Genomic DNA, 19,869 nt, shown 5'->3' on the forward strand with positions numbered 1-19,869 from the left:
CCCGTGGTCCTTGGATGAAAGGCATTACAGTGGTACCTCGGTTTATGAACACAATTGGTTCCGGAAGTCTGTTCATAAACTGAAGCGTTCATAAACTGAAGCGAACTTTCCCATTGAAAGTAATGGAAAGTGGATTAATCCGTTCCAGACGGTCCGCGGAGTAACCGTTCATAAACTGAAGCGAACTATTCCATTGAAAGTAATGGAAAGTGGATTAATCCGTTCCAGACGGGTCCGTGAAGTACTTAAACTGAAGCGTTCATAAACTGAAACATGGGTGTAATTGGTTCCGGAAGTCTGTTCATAAACTGAAGCGTTCATAAACTGAAGCGAACTTTCCCATTAAAAGTAATGGAAAGTGAATTAATCCGTTCCAGATGGGTCCGCGGCGTTCATAAACCGAAAATTCATAAACCGAGGTGTTCATAAACCGAGGTTCCACTGTATATAAATTTAGTAAGTAAATGGTTTTATGCTTCATATTACATCAATATTGTATGTTTTCCACCTGAACAATATTTTCTTCTTATTTTCTTTTACTTTCCTGTACCCTTCATTGCTTTTCTCTATCCACTTTCTCCAGGACATGCATAAATTTATCTATCATGTCGCCTCTTACGTACCTTTTCTCTAAACTGAAAGGTCCCAAATGCTGCAACCCTTCCTCATAGGGGAGTCGCTCCATCCCTTAGATTATTTGGATTGTCCAATAGCTGTCCTGTAGGTACCTCTTTCAGTCATCTGTGTCCCTCCCCACCCACAGCTTAAGCTACCTGCCAACCTTCCCAGCTAAGGGTGCTCTCTCCCCACTTACTCAGTTTGCCCCCTGAATTATCAGGGGCAAAAGGTCTATTTGGAGACAGAGAAGAAAGGAGGGGGGCTCCAGGAAGGGGACCCCTAACAGAGGAGCAAAAGAGATTGCAGCCTTTGCCCTCCCGAAGTTCTCAGTGACTTTGGAAAGAAGGAGGGAGAGAACCAGTGCAGAATAAGGTTACAGCAGGTAAGGTTACATCAGGGTCTGAATTCCCACTTGACCATGAAGTTTGCTGGGTGACCTTGGAGCAGTCAGTTTTCCCCAACCTTAGTGGGTTTGTTGTGGTGATTAAATGAGGAAGGGGAGAACCATGTACCCAACCTTGAGATCTTAGGAAGGAAACGAGGTGTAGACTGTCTTTGGAGACAGTGGAAGACTGCACCTTTGGAGGTGAAGTCAAACTGTTGGAAGGTTTAAGCTCCTGCTGTGACTGAAGAGACATGTTTTGTTACAGCTGGGGCAGATGAAGGAGTCTGGTTGTGCTAATGCAGGTGCATCACATAGTTTCTTCTTTCTGCACTCCTCCCAGCGGTCATTCCTCCTCTGGTATATAAAATATGTCTGGGTGGCATCCCTTTCCTGCCTTCTATATGAATGGCATTCACTGTCTCATCAGTGGCGAGAGTCAGGGGATATGGCATTTATAGCAGTGTGGTATAGTGTTTAGGGTGTCAGACTAGGGCCTGGGAGGCCATGGTTCGAATCCCTGCTTGGCTATGAACCTCATCTTGGGCCAGTCACCCACTCTCAGTCTGACATAGACCAGAGGGCTATCAATAGTGGCAGACAGCAATGTTCCTGAATGCCAGTTGCTGGAAACCACAGGAGGGGAGAGGGCAGCTGGGGTGCCCAGGTTTCCCACAGGCTTTTGGTTGGCCCCTGTGAGGACAGGATGCTGGGCTAGACGGGCTATCCGCCTGATCCACTTGGACTGGGTCTCTCGTGAGAATAAAATGGGGAGGAAGAGAACGATGCCCGCCACTTTGAGCTCCTTGGAGGAAAGGCGGCTATGTGAACGTAAGAAGAGATTGAAGTTTTGACCCCCGTGTGGGACAGTCATTGCAGGGGGTTGGGGCCAGACGATCCTCAGGATCGCTTCCAACTCAACAGGTCTTTTGATTCTACTTTCTTCTTCGTTCCTCGCGTGGAGCATCCAGCTGGATGACTGTATCTCGCTCGCTCGCTCTCGCTCTTGCTCTCTCTGGCCGAGCGAGGACTCCTCCTCCTCCTTTTCTTTCAGTGCAATCGTCGCCGCCTCGCCTCCAGCAGGGAGATGGGAGGGAGGGAGAGGACAGTCAGCCCCCACCCCCCACCCCACTCCTAGCCCCCATTCCTTGACAGTTGACAGCTTCGCCGCGCGGCCAGGTACAGCAAGACCCCGGGCGCGCGTGGCGGACAGAGGGAGGAGCAGAGCGTTCTGGGGGTAATTTTAATCAGGGGAAACAGCCCATCTCCGACCGGGGGGGCGGGAGAGAAAGCAGATATAAGGCAGGCAAGCAGAGGCTGTCCAACGTCCCGGCGACTCCCTCTGCCTCTGTAGATCGCAGCCAGGACGCAGCTGGCAACAGCTGGCTCGGAACTTTCCGGACCCCTCGCAAGAAAGCTTAGATCGGGAGCCAATGGGCGCTGCAAGCCCCTTGGCTTGTGACCAGCTATGAGCCGGCAGCGGCCCTTCTGGCTGCCTCCGCCGCTCTTCCTCTCAAATCCCTTTTTCCGCAGCCAAGATGCCGAGGGCGAGAACAGCAGCGACGACTTGTTTTCAGACTTCGAGGGCTTCGACAACGAGAGCTCCTTCTCCCTAGACGACTGGGATGTGGACGACCTAAGCGATTTCGACAGCGGCGCGCGCTATGAAGGGGCGTCCCAGAGCCGCAGGGTGAGGGCGCTGCTCATCATTGCCTACTCGGTCATCATCTGCATCTCGCTCTTCGGGAATCTGCTGGTCTGCCACGTGGTGGTGAAGAACAAGAAGATGCACACGGCCACCAGCCTCTTCATCGCCAACCTGGCCGTGGCGGACATCATGATCACCACCCTGAACACGCCCTTCACTTTGGTAAGAAAGGGAACGCTCCCCTACTCACCCAGCCAGCAAATTACAGTGAGCAAGAATAAGTTATGTAGCTCCTAGCTGCAGGCTTAGAATCATAAAGTGCATGGCACAAAAGGAAAAGGGATTGGGAGGGAGGAGAAGGGGGGGAAATGCCAATCCAGACACTAGCTCTGAGTTGCAAAGTTCTTAAAAGTCTAGCAGGGAAGGGCAACACTAGCTGCATCTTCTCCAGTGGATAGATGAGACCAGGCTGGTTTCCCACTCGCCATTATGTTGCTCCTTGGGAAGAGTAATTCCTTTTGTAGATCTAAATCTGAACAAACTAGCAGCAGCTGGGTCATCAGGTCATAGAATCGTTAGCCCACAGCATTTAGCATTGTGTTGGCTCCCAAACAGGGCTCAGTCCCAAGACAGGAGACAAAACAACAGGGGCAAGAGTTCCTCTGATGGTATGCAGAGTGCCTTCCCTCCTCTTTCCCAGTGGCTGTTCCAAACTGCACACCGAATCTCTGTGCTGGTGCCAGCCTCCAGCAAAAAGCTCCACACACCATGTGAAGCATATAAGAGTTAATCAATAATTTTTATCTGTCTGTGCAATTGCTCCAGTTTAAGTTCCAAGGTGACTAATAAGCAGTTAAGCAAGTATTGCAGCACCTTAAAGCTGATTAATGTACTGAGCAGGCATAAACTTTTGTTTGTATTTGCTGTTTTTGCAGTAACAAACTGCATACCCCTATTTAAGAAGCCCTACCCCAATCCTAGAAGCCACAGGAGAACTGTCTAGTTCAGTGTTTCCCAAACTTGGGTTTCCAGCTGTTTTTGGACTACAACTCCCATCATCCCTGGCTAGCAGGACCAGTGGTTAGGGAATATGGAAATTGAAGTCCAGAATCAGCCGGAGACCCAAGTTTGGGAAACACTGGCTCTAGGGTTATTCAGCAAGGAGTGAACAGCAAACTACATTTTAAAAAGAGAATAATAAAATAACAATCCCCCTCAGGACCCTCACACCTCCCATCCTTCACAACTATGCCACTTTTTGAGAACTGAGCTCCAGCGGGGTCCTATTAAGTTTATTTACATACTACATTTATATCCTACCTTTCCTCCAAGGAGCCCAATGTGTGGACGGACATATTCCCATTTTATTCTCATAGCAACCCTTTGAGGTAGGTTAGACTGAGAGACAGTGACTGGCCCCCAAAGTCACACCCAGCAAGCTTCATGGTTGTGGGAGATTTGAACCCTGGTCTCTCCCAAGTCCTAACCCAGGACGCTAACAACCTTACCAACACTGGCTGTCTAGTTCAGAGAACTGTTATCTATTCCTACTCTTTGCTTCATGTGACTTAACCAATTCCTAACCCACAAGAGGACCTCTCCACACTAGCACAGTGTGCCAGAATGCATTGGCCTATAGCGCCATCAGGGCAGGACTTTGGGGCAGAAGCCCTGGGCCCTGCTCAGCTGAATAGGGGGGGGGGAGAGAGAGCAGATGCAGTTGGACTGACTTGCCACATGTTTGGTGTGAGTGAAGTTATACACATTTAAAAAGCCACCCACCCATCATATGGCCATTAAGTCCCGAGTCTAAAATTACCAAAGTGCATTTTTAGGGTGTGCTTAAGCTTCTGTGTATTTAAACCTTTTAAACTTCTGCAAATGCTATTCTTTTGGAATGCTGTGTATAGTCTTGTACAACCTCCAACTGTGGGAGAATATGATTTCACAGGGGAATAAGAGGGAAGGTGTACATTTACTTACTTACTTACTTACTTACTTACTTACTTACATTTCTCTCCCAACTTTCCTCCTAAGGAGCTCAAGGTAGCATAAATGCCGTCATTCCTTTCCATGTTATCCTTGGAATGACCCTGTGAGGTAGGTTAAGCCAAAAGAAAGTGACTGGCTCAAGGTCACATCCAGTGAGCTTCATGGCAGAGTGGGGATTTGGACCTTGGTCTCCCAGGTCTTAGTGCAGCACTCAAACCTCTATACCACAGCACTGGCTCGCCTTATTTCTTTTCTGGTGATAAGCATTTGGAGTTTTTGTTCCTGATCCAGCAGGGGCTTGCTCTGTTCTCTACTGGACCACCACCATTTGTGCACAAAGTTAAAACTCCCCCAGTATTGGGGCAAAGGAGAATGTATACAATTCACATCACTAGAAAATGAAAAAAAAACCTTCCTGTCCCTTCTCAGTGCAACAAAAATGGTGCTCAGTTCTTTCCATCAATTTTCAGTAATGATATATTTATCCCACAGTTCCTCCAGAGAGCAGAGGGTAACATACATAAGTCCCCCCTTTCCTTTTTTAAAAAAAAATCCTCACAACAAACCTGTGAGGTAGGTTAGGTGGGATAGATTGAAGGACTGCTGCTCCCTGCAAGCAGACGTTCCCAGGTTCAGTCCCCAGCATGGCCAGGTAAGGATAGGAAACCTGAAGAGCCACTGCTGGTCTATGTATACAGTACTGAGGTAGTGGACCAATGGCCTGACTTCATCCATAATTTAAAATATATAAAAAGTTTAAACCACTACAGAATAAATTAAAAACAAATTAAAACTTTCTAATCATCTGGATAGGCTTGTCTGAATAAGAATGTATTCAGCAGGCACCAAAGAGACTACAGTGAAGGCATGTGTCTGATATCAACTGCAAACCTAACCCTAAATCACATATTCACCATCACCCAGTTTCCTTACTTAAAGTACTTTATCTTGATACTGGGCTTGGAGAGGTGTGCAGATAGAAGACTCTTCTCTGACAGCTCCTGACACAACAGAAGAAACTGTTCCGTTCCCCTCCAAAGTAATGTTAGTTTGGGAAATGTTTTGAAAACACAGTGTACACTCCACTGGGGAAATCTCTTGTACCATCCCAAATGGATTGTGACCCCATTTCCTCACAGACACTTTTACAATTGGCCTGAGGGCCAGTCCACCTATGAGTCAAGGTGAGGTGACTGCCTCAGGTGGCAGAATCCCCAGGAGCAGCAGATCCCAATACTGTACTGATCTTTATTCCCCTCTTGTTCCTGATGAAGCTCTTCACTTATCCCTTCTTCCTTCCCTGGCAGGAAGCGGGGTGCAGTTTTGTACTTCATTTGAGGTGCCCAGAAGTCTTGGGCTGGCCTTGGTTGGTGTGATGAAAGTCTTCTGCCCTTGTTTACAAGAATTCATACAGTTCAATGGGAATTGTACCCTAAAAGGGTACCCTCAAAGGGAAGCTTTGGTAATTTGTCTTCAAATTCGCATCCGGTGCCAGCGCTGTGTTGACGGGGGGTTGTATGACAGGTTCACCTTGGACCTGTCTGCCAATCTATCCCACTATACAGTACAATGCTCTTGTAAGGATACACTGAAGAGGAACTATGAATCCTGTGATCCTTGGTCTGACGAAATGGCTAGAGTTTGGGGGCTAAGACCTGGGTTTAAAACTCCACTCAGCCATGAAGCTTTCACTGGGTAACCTTGGGGTCCAGTCACACTGCCTATCAGCCTAACCTACCACACAGGGTTGCTTTGGAGATTAAATGAGGGGGCCTCTGAAAGCTCCTGGAGCTCCCTGGAGGAAAAGGTGGGATATAAATGCAATAAAACAGACAAACATACAAACAAGAAAAATCCGGGATCAACAGTGGCGCGGCACCGGAGGTCGCTTCTACGCACGTCTGGACATGCGTAGAAGCAACTTCTGGTGCCCAGACATGGGCAGAGGGGCACCTGAAATCGGTTCTGCACATGTCCAGGTTAAGGGGTTATATGATAGCCATGTTCAAATATATTAAAGGATGCCATATAGAGGAGGGGGAAAGGTTGTTTTCTGCTGCTCCAGAGAAGCGGACATGGAGCAATGGATTCAAACTACAAGAAAGAAGATTCCACCTAAACATTAGGAAGAACTTCCTGACAGTAAGAGCTGTTCGGCAGTGGAATTTGCTGCCAAGAACTGTGGTGGAGTCTCCTTCTTTGGAGGTCTTTAAGCAGAGGGTTGACAGCTATCTGTCAGGAATGCTTTGATGGTGTTTCCTGCTTGGCAGGGGGTTGGACTGGATGGCCCTTGTGGTCTCTTTCAACTCTATGTTTCTATGATTCTATGCGCAGAAGGAGCCTCCCTGGCAGGTAGGAAATCCGGGGGATTTGCGGGATTTTTCTCTATTCGGGATAACAGCGGGAAACGGGTTTAAATACAGGGGTTTCCCGCGAAAAACGGGAGACATGGCAGCTATGCTTCTGGCGAGCCAGAGCAGCGTACGGAAACACTGTTTACCTTTCCACCGGAGTGGTACCTATTTATCTACTTGCACTTTGAGGTGCTTTCGAGCCACCGACCTTCTGATGGGCAAGCCCTAGGCTCTGTGGTTTAACCCACAGAGTCACCCGTGTCCCTATTACCCCTCTCCAAAAAATAATAATAATCCAGGTTTCTAGTAAGAATCTGATAATGTGAAAAAAAACATTTTGCCAACAACCTATTTACAATATCTGAATGATCCTTTATGATATTAAGCTCCTGTTTGGGGGAGGGGGGACCCTTCACTTTAATCCACATTTGGGATGATTTACGAACTGCCTGCTATACTTTTCTAGGTCCGATTTGTTAGCAGTACCTGGGTTTTTGGAAAGCAGATGTGCCACGTGAGCCGGTTCGTCCAATATTGCTCTGTCCACGTATCTGTGCTGACTCTGACAGCTATTGCTCTGGACCGCCATCAGGTAGAGTATCGTTTTTTAAAATTCCAATACTTTACAAAGAGAATACGAAATCTGCACCAACAGAATTCAGATTCCATGATCAGAATTAATAATGCACTTTAAAAGCTGGGAGAAGCAGAAATGGCCTGCTAATGGCAGGTAAAGGTGAACACTGAACGTTGCTTGGCCAGGCGGGTGGGACACTGGAACAGTCGATGTCAGCCTGTGCTGGTATTCCAAGGCAAGCGTATAAAGGCATTTTCACATATCAACTGGCAACCAGTTTTTCTGGTGTTTCCCGAGAATGTCATTCAAACATAACACTGGCTAGAATGAGCTGTTGTTGTTGTTGTTGTTGTTGTTGTTTAAATGGGCCTCAGATTTGACCAGTAATGGCTACCAACCTTGACTACTTAAAAAGAGGATTAGACAAATTCATGGAATAACTACTGGCTATAATGGCTATGCCCTGGCTCCACTGTCAGAGGCAGCCATGCTCCTGAATACTACTTGAGGGAAACTGCAGGAACAAATGAAGAGCCTGCTGGATCAGGGCCACAGGAGAGCTGCTCCTGTGCTCAAATCCTGCTTGTGGGTTTCCCACAGGTATCTGGGTCGCCAGTAAGATAACCGGATGCTGGAACAGATGAGCCATGGCCCTGATCCAGCAGGCTCTTCATTTGTCCTTATGTTCATGAGATAATGCACTAAGCAAATTCAAAGTGGGAGCAAGTAAACATTGCCCACGCTCTGAATGTGCCCCTATCTGCAATAACCCTGCCGCCACAACCTCAGTTGCAGAGACTATTTTCAGCAGCTTGCGAGACCTTTTGCAAAAACAAACAAAGCCTCTTTTCACCTTTGTTTTGACTCAGCCCACTTTATTACATGAGATTGAGTCTATTGATCTCCATAAGACATAGGAATATGTTTGTGAGTCAAGGCCTGTATGAGGATTCACAGCCTTATTCATTCTGTGACTTCCTTAGGTCATCGTGCATCCACTGAGGCCTCGGATGTCCATGGTGAAAGGAAGGATCTGCATCGCTGTCATCTGGTTAATGGCAAGCTGTTTCTCTCTGCCCCATGCCATCTACCAGAAGCTGATATGGCTTTCTTTGGGGTAAGAGGAACAAAAAATCCACATCATTAAAAGGGGCACCTGCTGCATTATTTGTCTCTGTAAATACTGTATTACAAATGATGCCTGAAGAGATGGGAATGTGCTGCAAAGGAAATTTATTTGAAGGGTACAGCTCTGACAATGCTGCTGCTGTTATTTAGCTGCTTCTCTGGGTATCTATGCTCTATTTGGGAAACATTCAAACCATACTTTTAAAGCACTATGATACCACCTAAAGTAAGAGTCACGGCTTTCCCTAAAGATGTATGGGACTTGGAGTTTGTTTAAGGGTGCTGAGGCCCCTATTCCCTTCACAGAGTTGCAGTTCTCAGACTTCTTTAACAGTCAATCCTTCTTCACAGGGAACTTTGGGTACTGTAGCTCTGTGAAGGAAATAGAGGATTTCATAACAATACTCAGTGCCGTAAAACAAAACAAAACAAAACTACAGCTCCCGGGATTCTCTGGGGGAAGCCCATGACTGTTTTAAATGTTATGTTGTGAAGGTGGCCCTGTTGTTCCCCAGAACTGCTTCCCTCCATACATACAAAGGCTGATAGACCTTTAAAATACCAGTACCCCTTCTAAGTTGCTTCCAAAGTTCCCCACTTCCCCTTAGCTTAGAAAGAGGCCACACATTTGGTAAGTTAAAAATGGCTTCCTTACAAACTCCAGCAGCAGCAAGAAAAGACCAGCAGTACAACTTACTTCAAAATTGGCAAATATTTCTAAATAACTATTTGAATAAAACACAAAAATGGCTTGCTTAAGCAACACAATCTAGGCTTGGAGCATCCAAATTAGATCACCTTACTGGTAGAGTTTGCATGGTAGAAGAGAAGAGAACAGAGAGTTTGGTAACCCTTCCTCCCAAGGTGAGATGTGACCTAGTAAAGCCTGGCAACACAGCTTACTTTATGGTCTTAACCCCTTCATGCATTAATTAGAGTTAAGCATGGTGGCTATATGATGCTAGATTTTTCACACAGTGTCCCCTCTCCCCCCCCCGGTCCCCTCCCCCACAACTCCCAACAGGTTTGGAATGAGAGGGCTGTGCTGTCTGTCTAGCCCAACTTATCCCATGCAAGATGGAAAGAAACCCGTGTAAACATATTTCTCCCCTTTTGCCTGAAACCTCATGATACCTCTGTTAACAAACTACAGCTCCCAGAATTCTCTGGGGGAAGCCATGAATGGTTGTAGTAGTATCATAACACTTAAAATGGGTGGTGTGAACATGGGCCTAGCTTGCCTAGTCTACACCAGTCTGGTGGCCTCCTGATGTTTTGGGCTACAACTCCTATCAGTATTGTCCGCTCTTCATGGAGGAATTTGCTCTTCTTCTGTATTCCAGAAACAGAACGATTCGCATGGTCTGCCTCCCAAGCTTCCCCCCTCCAAAGGACCTTTATTGGAAGTACCTGGATTTGACCACCTTCTTCCTCCTGTACCTCCTGCCCCTGTCGGTAATCTCCATCGCTTACACAGTGGTTGCCAAGAAAATCTGGATGCGGAACGCCATTGGTGATGTGACCATGGAGCAGTACTATGCCCACCAGAGGAAGAAGAAGATGACATTGAAGATGCTGATGGTGGTTGTGCTGGTCTTCGCTGTCTGCTGGTTCCCATTAAATTGCTACTTGGTTCTCATGTCTAGCAAGGCCATCCAGAGCAACAACGTCCTTTACTTCGCTTTCCATTGGTTCGCCATGAGCAGCACCTGCTACAATCCTTTCATCTACTGTTGGCTGAATGAGAACTTCCGCTCAGAGTTCAGGTCCCTGCTGCGTATGCGCTGGAGGAAGAGGGCCTCTGGAAATCATACCCTGCAGTTAATCATGGCCCCTTTCAGGCACACCTGCAGTGAGAATTGCCCCTGCAAGCAAGGTACCATTTCAGCAAACAAGAGGTGCATCCCACAGGAATTTGGTATGGACAGAGATATCCATTGTTCGGCCAACAATGGGTAGATGCATCTGCAGATCAGCCTGGTGCCCCCCAGATGTTTTGGGCTACAACTCCTATCAGCCCTGGTCAGCGTGCTGCTTGGGGCTGAAGGGAGCTGTGTTGCAAAACTACTGGGGGGAGGCACCAGGCTGATGAAGTATGCTCTGGAAGAATGAATGGGTTCAGAGGGCTCCTACAGCATTGTGTATAGAGCTAGCCAGCCAGTGCAACTCTGGGATATCAGCAGCTCCTTACACAGATGCATGGACTGCTCAGGTGTTTGAGAAACAGAGACATTATTGTTTTTTGGCCTGAACTTAGTCAATGCACTCTTGCACAAATCAGTCACAGCTTTAGGGTGCAGCTCTCCAGGAAAGATGTGGTGACTTTGGTAGAAGGGATCATTCTCACAAAGCATTGCTGACTGTGGCACAGAAGCCACCATTAGGCCTGAGACTTCATTTTCAATTATAGGTTACAGCAGGCTTCCTTAACCTCGGCCCTCCAGATGTTTTTCACCTACAACTCCCATCATCCCTAGCTAGCAAGACCAGTGGTCAGGGATGATGGGAATTGTAGTCTCAAAACCTCTGGAGGGCTGAGGTTGAGGAAGCCTGGGTTAGAGGGTCCCAGCCAGTAAATTGATACAGAATGTATTTCCCTAGTGCCCAGCTTGCAGGCCCAGCTACAGATGTTTTGCCACCTTAGGCAAAACAGAAAATGAAGTGCCTGGAGGTGGCATAGGGAAGCCCCTGTACAGTGAAGGGGGAGGGGGAGAAAAAAGGCCAGAGAGCAGCAGGCAATGGAGGTTGGTGGGTGGTGGTGATGGGGATAACAAGTGCAGGAGGCTACAAGCAGTGTGCTCCTCAGGGCCCAGATCTGCCGGCCCTCCCAGCAGCCCCCAGCGTGCCACCTGAGGCAACTGCCTCACCACACCTCATGGTGCCTCAGTTGCCACCTGACACCGGTGCATGTTTTGAAAGTGTTTCCTGGCCTATTATTTGCGCACAGGAATGCATGCATACAAAAAGCAACACTGGTGCATTTTGGGACAAAGGGGGATAGTTTCACCCCTCCTGAAAAGCAAAAAGCTCTGGTTTGGATCCAGCTTACATCTTGGTCATCAGGAGGAGAGAGATTGCAAGAGATAAAGGCATACACTCCAACATTTTTGTCCCCAAAATCGGGAAGTCAGAAGAGGCACAGCTTCCAGTCCAGTGCTCTGGGGATCATCAGCAGGATCATCCCAGAGCATCTTCTGGTCCAGCGCTCTGGCACGAACCTGCTGACTCACGCCAGAGTGTCTTTAGGTTTGGTGCTCTGGTGTGAGTACTCGCATCAGAGTGTTGGACCAAAAAAATGGGACATTCCGGGATCCAAATAGAAGCCAGAATTGACTTCTGTGATCTGGGATGTCCTGCTTAAAGTGGGACACTTGTGGGTATGTGAAGGTCCTACATGCATCTTTTCCTCTTAAACATTGGGTCTTCAGCAGACCCACCCACCCCCCTTGTTGAGGCCTGGGAACATGTTCTTTCTACACTTTGGAGATGGAGCAGTTTTCCTCTGGAGAGGAATTCCAGTTTTGCATTGTCAAATTTTGTCAAGTTATCAATTTTGGCTTGTGCTTAAATGACAGGATGCTAAACAGATCTTTGGTGAACAGGCAACCTATTTCAGTAGGAACCAAGAGGGTGAATTTGACTGATGGCCGACGTTATGATGGAATGCCTATAATTCAGGATAAACCTGGTCTTTGAACAAGGTGTGTGTTCAGTAATCTAGGCTTCATGGAGGCATCTTCACAAAGCTATAGGAGAGATCAATTGTTTGTATTTGGCAGGGGTGCAGGGAGACTGAATCCTTTTCCCTTAACAGCTGGTAAGTGTGATTTCTGATTCTGGAAGAAGCCTCTATTTCTTAATGTATAGGGGAGAAGAAACCATGGATGCCACCCTTGTTTACATGCATGGTTCTTCATCAAGCCTGAGATTCACAGGAGTTGCCAGCAGCATATTCTGTGCCTGCTACACTAGATAGTTTGGACCATCCGACTAGCTCATGAAACAGGGTACATGTCATATACAAGTTTGTGCCCTGTTTTGTGTGCAAACTGGAAGGCCCCAAAATAAATCAGTGACCACAAGTGTATGATAAACAACAAAAATGTGAGCATTTGGAACTTTTCCCATAATTGCATTTCCATGCTTGAAAGTGCTTAAACTGTTGAATTGTTGCCTGCCCCACCACTGTTAAAGGTACAAGAACCCTGCTTTCTTCCAGTGCCAACCCTAAACCATGCCCTGTACATACATCAAAGTAAGTCCCATCGATCACAGAGACTTACTGCTGCGTAGACATGTTTGCCATTCTATTGTTTGTTAACTATATAGTAAATTCTTAAGAGTGACTGGACTTCAGCTCCTGCACAGCAGGAGATAAGCCTATGCCTCTCTTTTTTTGGACAAAGTTTTCACATTTTGCTTTTGCCATTTCAGGGAAGAGGGGTTCTTTGACCTTCGCTGGCACTCATTGTGTGTACAGTCGTACCTCATGTTATGTCCGCTTCATGTTATGTTTTCAGGTTGCGTCCCGCCGCAACCCGGAAGTACCAAAAATGGTTACTTCCAGCTTTCGCCACTTGCGCATGCACAGTAGTGCTAAAATCACACTTTGTGCATGCGCACAAGCGCCAGATTGCTCCATGTACCTGCGCAGATACAGCGCTTCAGGTTGCGGGCTTTTCATGTTGCAAACGGGCCTCTGGAACGGATCCCGTTCGCAACAGAGGTATCACTGTAATAGTATTTGCAGGAAATATCTAGGGTGTATCTGAATCCACTGCAGAAAAGATGCATCCTGTTTTTCTAGGAAAAAAGAAGGGCAAAGAAGAGAGAGAGAGAGGGAGGGAGAGAGAGAGAGAGAGCAAAGGACTGGGGGGGAATGAGACCGAGGCAGCAAAAGTGGATGAAAGTGGAGAATAAAAGAGCAGCTCTTTAGGTGCCCAAACAACTCACTCATCAGTCACAACTCTTGACTTTACTTATCAGCTAAAAACACTGCCAGGCAGGCTCACTTCACAGAAATTATTTAGAAGGGCACCTAAACATTTTGCTTTATAACTTTCACTCTAGTAGACTAGAGACTTACTTTAAAAAAAGGCTCCTTCTCCACCTGCCCCCCACCAACAAGGTCCCTAGAGGTTGTAAAGCACGCCAGACCATTTAGCATCGACCCCATTCATTCCAGGAGCTGGCCATCACCCGCTCACTCCAAGCCCTGCGAAAAATATCATCATCCTTACTGCTGCTGCTGCTGCTGCCCTCCACCCATAGATAACAGGGCGGCTCACAGCCTGAAACTACAGTACTAAGCACATGCTAAAAACTAGAACAAAGGCAAACCAAACCAAGCCAGCAACCCTCCTTCTCCCTTATTTGTGAAACAAGCCTGTTAATTGCCTATCCAACTAAAAAAAAGGCACTGAAGGTTTTTGAGATCAATGCAAGCTAAAAAGCATTGCAGGGGTTGGGCTAGATGACCCACAGGGTCCCTCCCAATTCTACATTTTTCTGAAAAACACACACACAACACACAACTACTGTATGGTCCCTCTGCATTCCTCACCCAAGCAACTGTGTGTGAGTCTTGCTCCCCAGAAAGTGTGCCTTGTCTTGCTACCTGTGGCTTTTGGTCTCTCATCAGCCCCCTCCCCCTAATCTATTCATATTCCTTTTTCCCTAATCTCCAATATTACATTTTCCTCTGGTTGAGACTTAAAACAGATTCAGATTCAGTAGGGCTTACTCTCAGGGAAGTGCAGTTAGGGTTGCAGCCTTTGTGACCCAGGTTTTGGGTCCTTTTTAGGTTCGGGATGTCACTGCTTTACACCCACCCCACCCACCCACAATATTTGAAAACGTCAGCTTTGTACCTAAACACAAATTGGCTGGGAACTTCATTGTCTGTGTCTTTATTAATTTATTTAAAGAACAACAAAACTGGTGACTGCTTTAACTTTTTGATATGTGGTAATTTGAATCATAAGGATGAATTAGAGGAACTGCTGAGTCTTGAATGAGTCTTGCTTTGGAATTGAGGACTTCATTAGATTTTCTTCTGCCTTTTCATTTTATTTTGCTCTAAGGCATAGCTGTCAAGTTCTCCCTTTTTTTTAAGGGAAATTCCCTCATGCTGAATAGGCTTCCTCACGAGAAAAGGGAAAACATGACAGCTCTATCTAAGTGCTTGTTAGAGATAATGTGTAAGCGTGGTGTCAGCTCCCTAAAAAAAGGTGAACAACTCTGGGGAACCTTTCCTAAAAAAGGTCAACAACTTTGGGGTTCCCCCCCTTAAAAAAAGGTCGACAACTCTGGGAAGGGGGGGGGGCTCGGAGGGATCTTTGCACCAAGGAGTTGGCTATGCTTAAGACAGCCCTGGACAGATCAATGGTTTTCTGTTAACCCTTGCAGAAAGTTAGACTTTTTAAAAAAGATCTTACACACTGTGGCTCAACACTTTTGCTAACTTTCCTAAATAAGATTAAAGTAGTTTCAGATAAAGAAATCTTATTTTCTTTTTCTTTACTTCCATCTGTCTGGTTTGCAGGAACGAGAATGGCTCTTGTTTTATGCTTATATACTTATTTGAAGCATTTTTACCTTACTCTTCAGGCAAAAGAAGATCCCTCAGGATAGTTTGCAAAGATCAGTAATAAGACAACTCCTGCCCTCAGGCTTGCAGCCTAAAAGGTACAGCATAAAAGGAAAAGGGGTTGGGGAAGAGGAAGAGGAAGGGGGGAAGCAAAACTTGGGGTACTAGTTCTAAAATACTTTTTTAAAAAAAAAATCTAGCTGAGATGGAGACAGTTCAGGGAGAGAAGGAGCTGGTCCTTCAGCTGAACTGGTGAAGTGGCACAGCCCTCTGCTGCAACCTGATGAAATGGTTGGTGGTGGTGGCCCCAACTGCCTCATGTTGTTTTAAATAGTTTTGAATGTTGTATTGTTATGCTGCAACCTGCCCTAGGACCATTGGGTGAAGGGCAGGTAATCAATTAATGATGATGTTCAAATTATGTTCAGTACAGGAAGACCTGTTGCAAACTCTAGGATTTGCAGGCAGTTCAAGTGGTTTACTTACAAAGAACTGACAAAATTTTGAAATCATTGTAGCATACATAACATACTTTAAATATTATATTTAAAATGCAATTTATATATATCCATAGCTGCCAAGTTATCCCTTTTTTTAAGGGATTTTCCATTATGCTGAATAGGCTTCCTCGCGAGAAAAGGGAAAACTTGGCAGCTATGATATATCTATAAAGAGTTAGTCCCGTGATTTTAAAGAGTCACTTGTAGAATGAACATTTTTGTGAAAGGAACACAAAATACAATAAGATAAATAGCAGTTGAAATTTCCTACTTTTTCAAATTAATGAGCCAAATTAACAACACTAATCTGGCATTTTAAATGTATGAAAATGAGTAACAGTGTTCAATCAAAACATGATTCATTATCACTCATGAAGCAGAAATTGATTGCTGTAAGACCATGCTATCCCCAGCACGCGCCAGATATTCATCCTGTTCCAAGAAACTCCAAAGTAATTCCAGTTAGTATGAAATAATATAATTTGGTGAGTCCCATCTTACCAGGTGCACAAGTTTAATCATATCCAAGGCATTTATTCTCAGAGATCTATTAACAGAATTAATAAAATACAAACTAATCTGGAAAACAAATTCATAAAGATGTAACTCTTTATCAGGTGCATAATTTTCTTTATTTCTTTAGGTGCTGGAATGGAAACCACAGATATGTCGATTGATCTCACCACCACTTCTGTAGTGCTGCAACACTGGCCATCACACTCCAAAAAATTAAGAACCCAATCTTCTTTTTTTCAAAACACAGCTGTCTCCTACCATCAGGTGTCTTTTATCAGCATTGAAACACACATGTTCTCATTAGGTGAGCAGAGGGCTGATGCCACAGACCTAGCGGGGGTTCTACTCTTGTCGTATACAACTTTAAAAAGCATTATTGAAATGTAACACCAGAAGGTGCTACAGAGCACCGAGCCACCAGCAAAGGGAAACTGCCATTAAATGTTATAGAATGTTATTTTTAATAACGTTTAGATCAGGCATCCCCAAACTTCGGCCCTCCAGATGTTTTGGACTACAATTCCCATCATCCCTGACCACTGGTCCTGTTAGCTAGGGATCATGGGAGTTGTAGGCCAAAACATCTGGAGGGCCGCAGTTTGGGGATGCCTGGTTTAGATGGTCAATGTAGATCCAGTGCTATAACCCCACCCCAGCTGATGCTCTTGTCTAGAAGATCTTAGACAAGTAGTTCCCTGGGGGTGGTAGGATTACCTAGGGGGTGCTAAGAGGCAAGGGGACAGCATGCAGTCACTGTAGGTGGGTCACTCTGAGTGCACTGATTGCTTCTTTACGATTGACCAGGCTATAGTCTAGAGTGAAACACCACCCTTGCTTTTTACTTAAAGTTCTACTGCTCTTGTTGCTTTCAAAGCTATTTTGTTTGGTCACTTTTGTATGTGTACAATTCTTAGCTGTTACAAGATAGCCAATTATTGGTAATAGTTATTTATTTTCTTATAAATTAGTTACATATGTGCAAGGTGAAGGTTTGTGTGTGTTTGGTAAGGAGTTACCGTATACATATATAAACATTTTATGCTATAGATTTCCTTCATCCTCATGCTTTTGTTGGTAATAATGCATAGAAATATTTCTCATGAAATATTCATTGCTGCATATTCTTGATTAAGCTACAAGAATAGATCAGAGCATATATTTGTTGTGTCAGAAACTCATGGTTGTAAGCCCATCCATCATATTAAGAATTTACTGAAGTTGTGAATTAGTTACTAAATGTTCTATCTAAGACTCTTGCTAAATGACAATCAGGCTCTGAAAAGCTGTTATCACTGGATCAAGTTAATCAATATTGTGCAATTGATTTAATTGGATCGTGAATAAATGTGCAATTGAATTTTTGTGTGTGTCATTATCTTCCTTTGTGTGTTGTGCAATCCACAAAACTCTGGATGCTATTTTGATGTCAGTGAGTTCCCTTTGTGGAGAATTGGTCCCCAGGTCAGCAGCATCCCAGACTGACCTTGAGATTTTAGGGCTCAAACCTGAGACCAGTCCAGACACTCCTTTCTCTCAGCATTCTAGTCTCCCTTAGTCAATTTTTGTCCTTGTTGTCATTGACTCACTCAAGAAGAACAAAATGCCAACCAGGAGTTGCTGAAGGTGGTAGAGACAGCTCCTGTTGGGGTTCGGCTCCTGTTGCTGCTCTTCATGTGCTCAGCTTACTTCTGCAGCCCTACCCCTTGCACCAGGTACACATGCACATTCACAACCCTCTCCTCCTCTTGAGTCCAGCCCAGTTCTTTTTCTTCTTCTGTGTTCCCTCCCATCACTGAGCCTTGGAAGTGGAGGTTTATTGAGAGAGGGTGAAGGCAGGATCCCCTTCTCACAATAACTACTATAATTTGTAGCCAGCTCCTGCCAAACTGAAGCTCACAAGCTGCCCACACAGTCTTTTAATTAAGAAACAAAAATCCAGGACTTCCAATTCACAGGGTGGGTCTGGCAACCTCAGCTGCACCAAGTAGAACCTGGAACTTCCCCTGCCATTTCTTTGTGGAGTAATCTTATTGCAAGATGTATTTATTTGGGAGCAGGGAAAGCTGATTGTTCATATTTACCTGCTGAAGCCCAAGACCTCCTGGGAATGGGGGTCTGATTCATGTGTTCCAGTGCCTTGCTGGCTAGGCCATCCTGGGACCATAGCTGCCAAGTTTTCCCTTTTCTTGCGAGGAAGCCTATTCAGCATAATGGAAAATCCCTGAAAAAAAGGGATAACTTGGCAGCTATGCCTGGGACGTGGGTGGTGCTGTGGTCTAAACCACTGAGCCTCTTGGGCTTGCTGATCAGACAGTCGGTGATTCTGTCCCGTGGCTCTGTTCCAGCTCCTCCAACCAAGCAGTTTGAAAGCACGCCAGTGCAAGTAGATAAATAGGTATCGCTGTGGCGGGAAGGTAAACAGCATTTTTGTGTGCTCTGGCTTCTGTCACGGTGTTCTGTTGCACCAGAAGCAGTTTAGTCCTGCTGGCCACATGACCCAGAAAGCTGTCTATGGACAAACGCCGGCTCCCTCGGCCTGAAAGTGAGATGAGTGCCACAACCCCATAGTCACCTTTGACTGCACTTAACCATCCAGGGCTTCTTTACCTTTTTACCTTTTCCTGGCCCCTCAGATGTTGCCTACAATCCTAGCCATTCTGGTTCGGGCTTAATAGAGTTGTAGCCAAGCTTTTCTCATGGAGGCAGCAACTTGTTCTTGGGACTGATAGCCTCCAAGAATAAGAGAAATGCACTGCTAAGGAGGACGCTCTCTAAATAAGAAGGGTGATCATGTAAGGGGATCCCATTATTAAGGCATCTCATCCTCCTTCCTTCCCCCATTTGCCAAGCACATGAAATCATTGTCCTTTTGTAGGGTCCTTAAAGTGTTGCATTAAAAGAAAGTGTCTTTGGAAAGTTTTCCTCAAGAGCAGGGTCCCCAAACTAAGGCCCGGGGGCCGGATGCAGCCCAATCGCCTTCTAAATCCGGCCTGTGGGTGGTCCAGGAATCAGCATGTTTTTTACATGAGTAGAATATGTCCTTTTATTAAAAATGTATCTCTGGGTTATTTGTGGGGCATAGGAATTCGTTCATTTTTTTTTCTTTCAAAATATAGTCTGCCCCCCCCCCCACAAGGTCTGAGGGACAGTGGACAGGCCCCCTTCTCAAGAGGCTTTCGAAAAGCCTTTTTGAAGAAACTACACTTGGGTTAAACCACAGAGCCTAGGGCTTGCCAATCAGAAGGCTGGCAGTTTGAATCCCCACGACGGGGTGGGCTCCCATTGCTCGGTCCCTGCTCCTGCCAACCTAGCAGTTCAAAAGCAAGTCAAAGTGCAAGTAGATAAATAGGTACTGCTCTGGCAGGAAGGTAAACGGCGTTTCCGTGTGCTGCTCTGGTTCGCCAGAAGCGGCTTTGTCATGCTGGCCACATGACCTGGAAGCTGTATGCCAGCTCCCTCGGCCAATAATGCGAGATGAGCGCAGCAACCCCAGAGTCATCCACAATTGGACCTAATGGTCAGGGGTCCCTCCACCTTTACACTTTTGGCCCTATAGTAAACGACA

At 45.9% G+C, this 19,869-nt stretch overlaps 1 protein-coding gene across 1 annotated transcript; it reads left to right on the forward strand.

Moving 5' to 3' along the window:
- Positions 1–2,384: 2,384 nt before the first annotated feature.
- On the forward strand, positions 2,385–10,658 carry LOC118079252 (G-protein coupled receptor 83-like). The gene is made up of 4 exons (XM_060270567.1): positions 2,385–2,870; positions 7,461–7,586; positions 8,555–8,688; positions 10,043–10,658. Exons 1-4 carry the CDS (start codon positions 2,469–2,471, stop codon positions 10,656–10,658), a joined length of 1,278 nt encoding a protein of 425 aa, XP_060126550.1. The 5' UTR covers positions 2,385–2,468.
- The last annotated feature ends 9,211 nt before the right edge of the window (positions 10,659–19,869 follow it).

This window comes from Zootoca vivipara, chromosome Z (assembly GCF_963506605.1).
Source record: "Zootoca vivipara chromosome Z, rZooViv1.1, whole genome shotgun sequence".
NCBI classification, from domain to species: domain Eukaryota; kingdom Metazoa; phylum Chordata; class Lepidosauria; order Squamata; family Lacertidae; genus Zootoca; species Zootoca vivipara.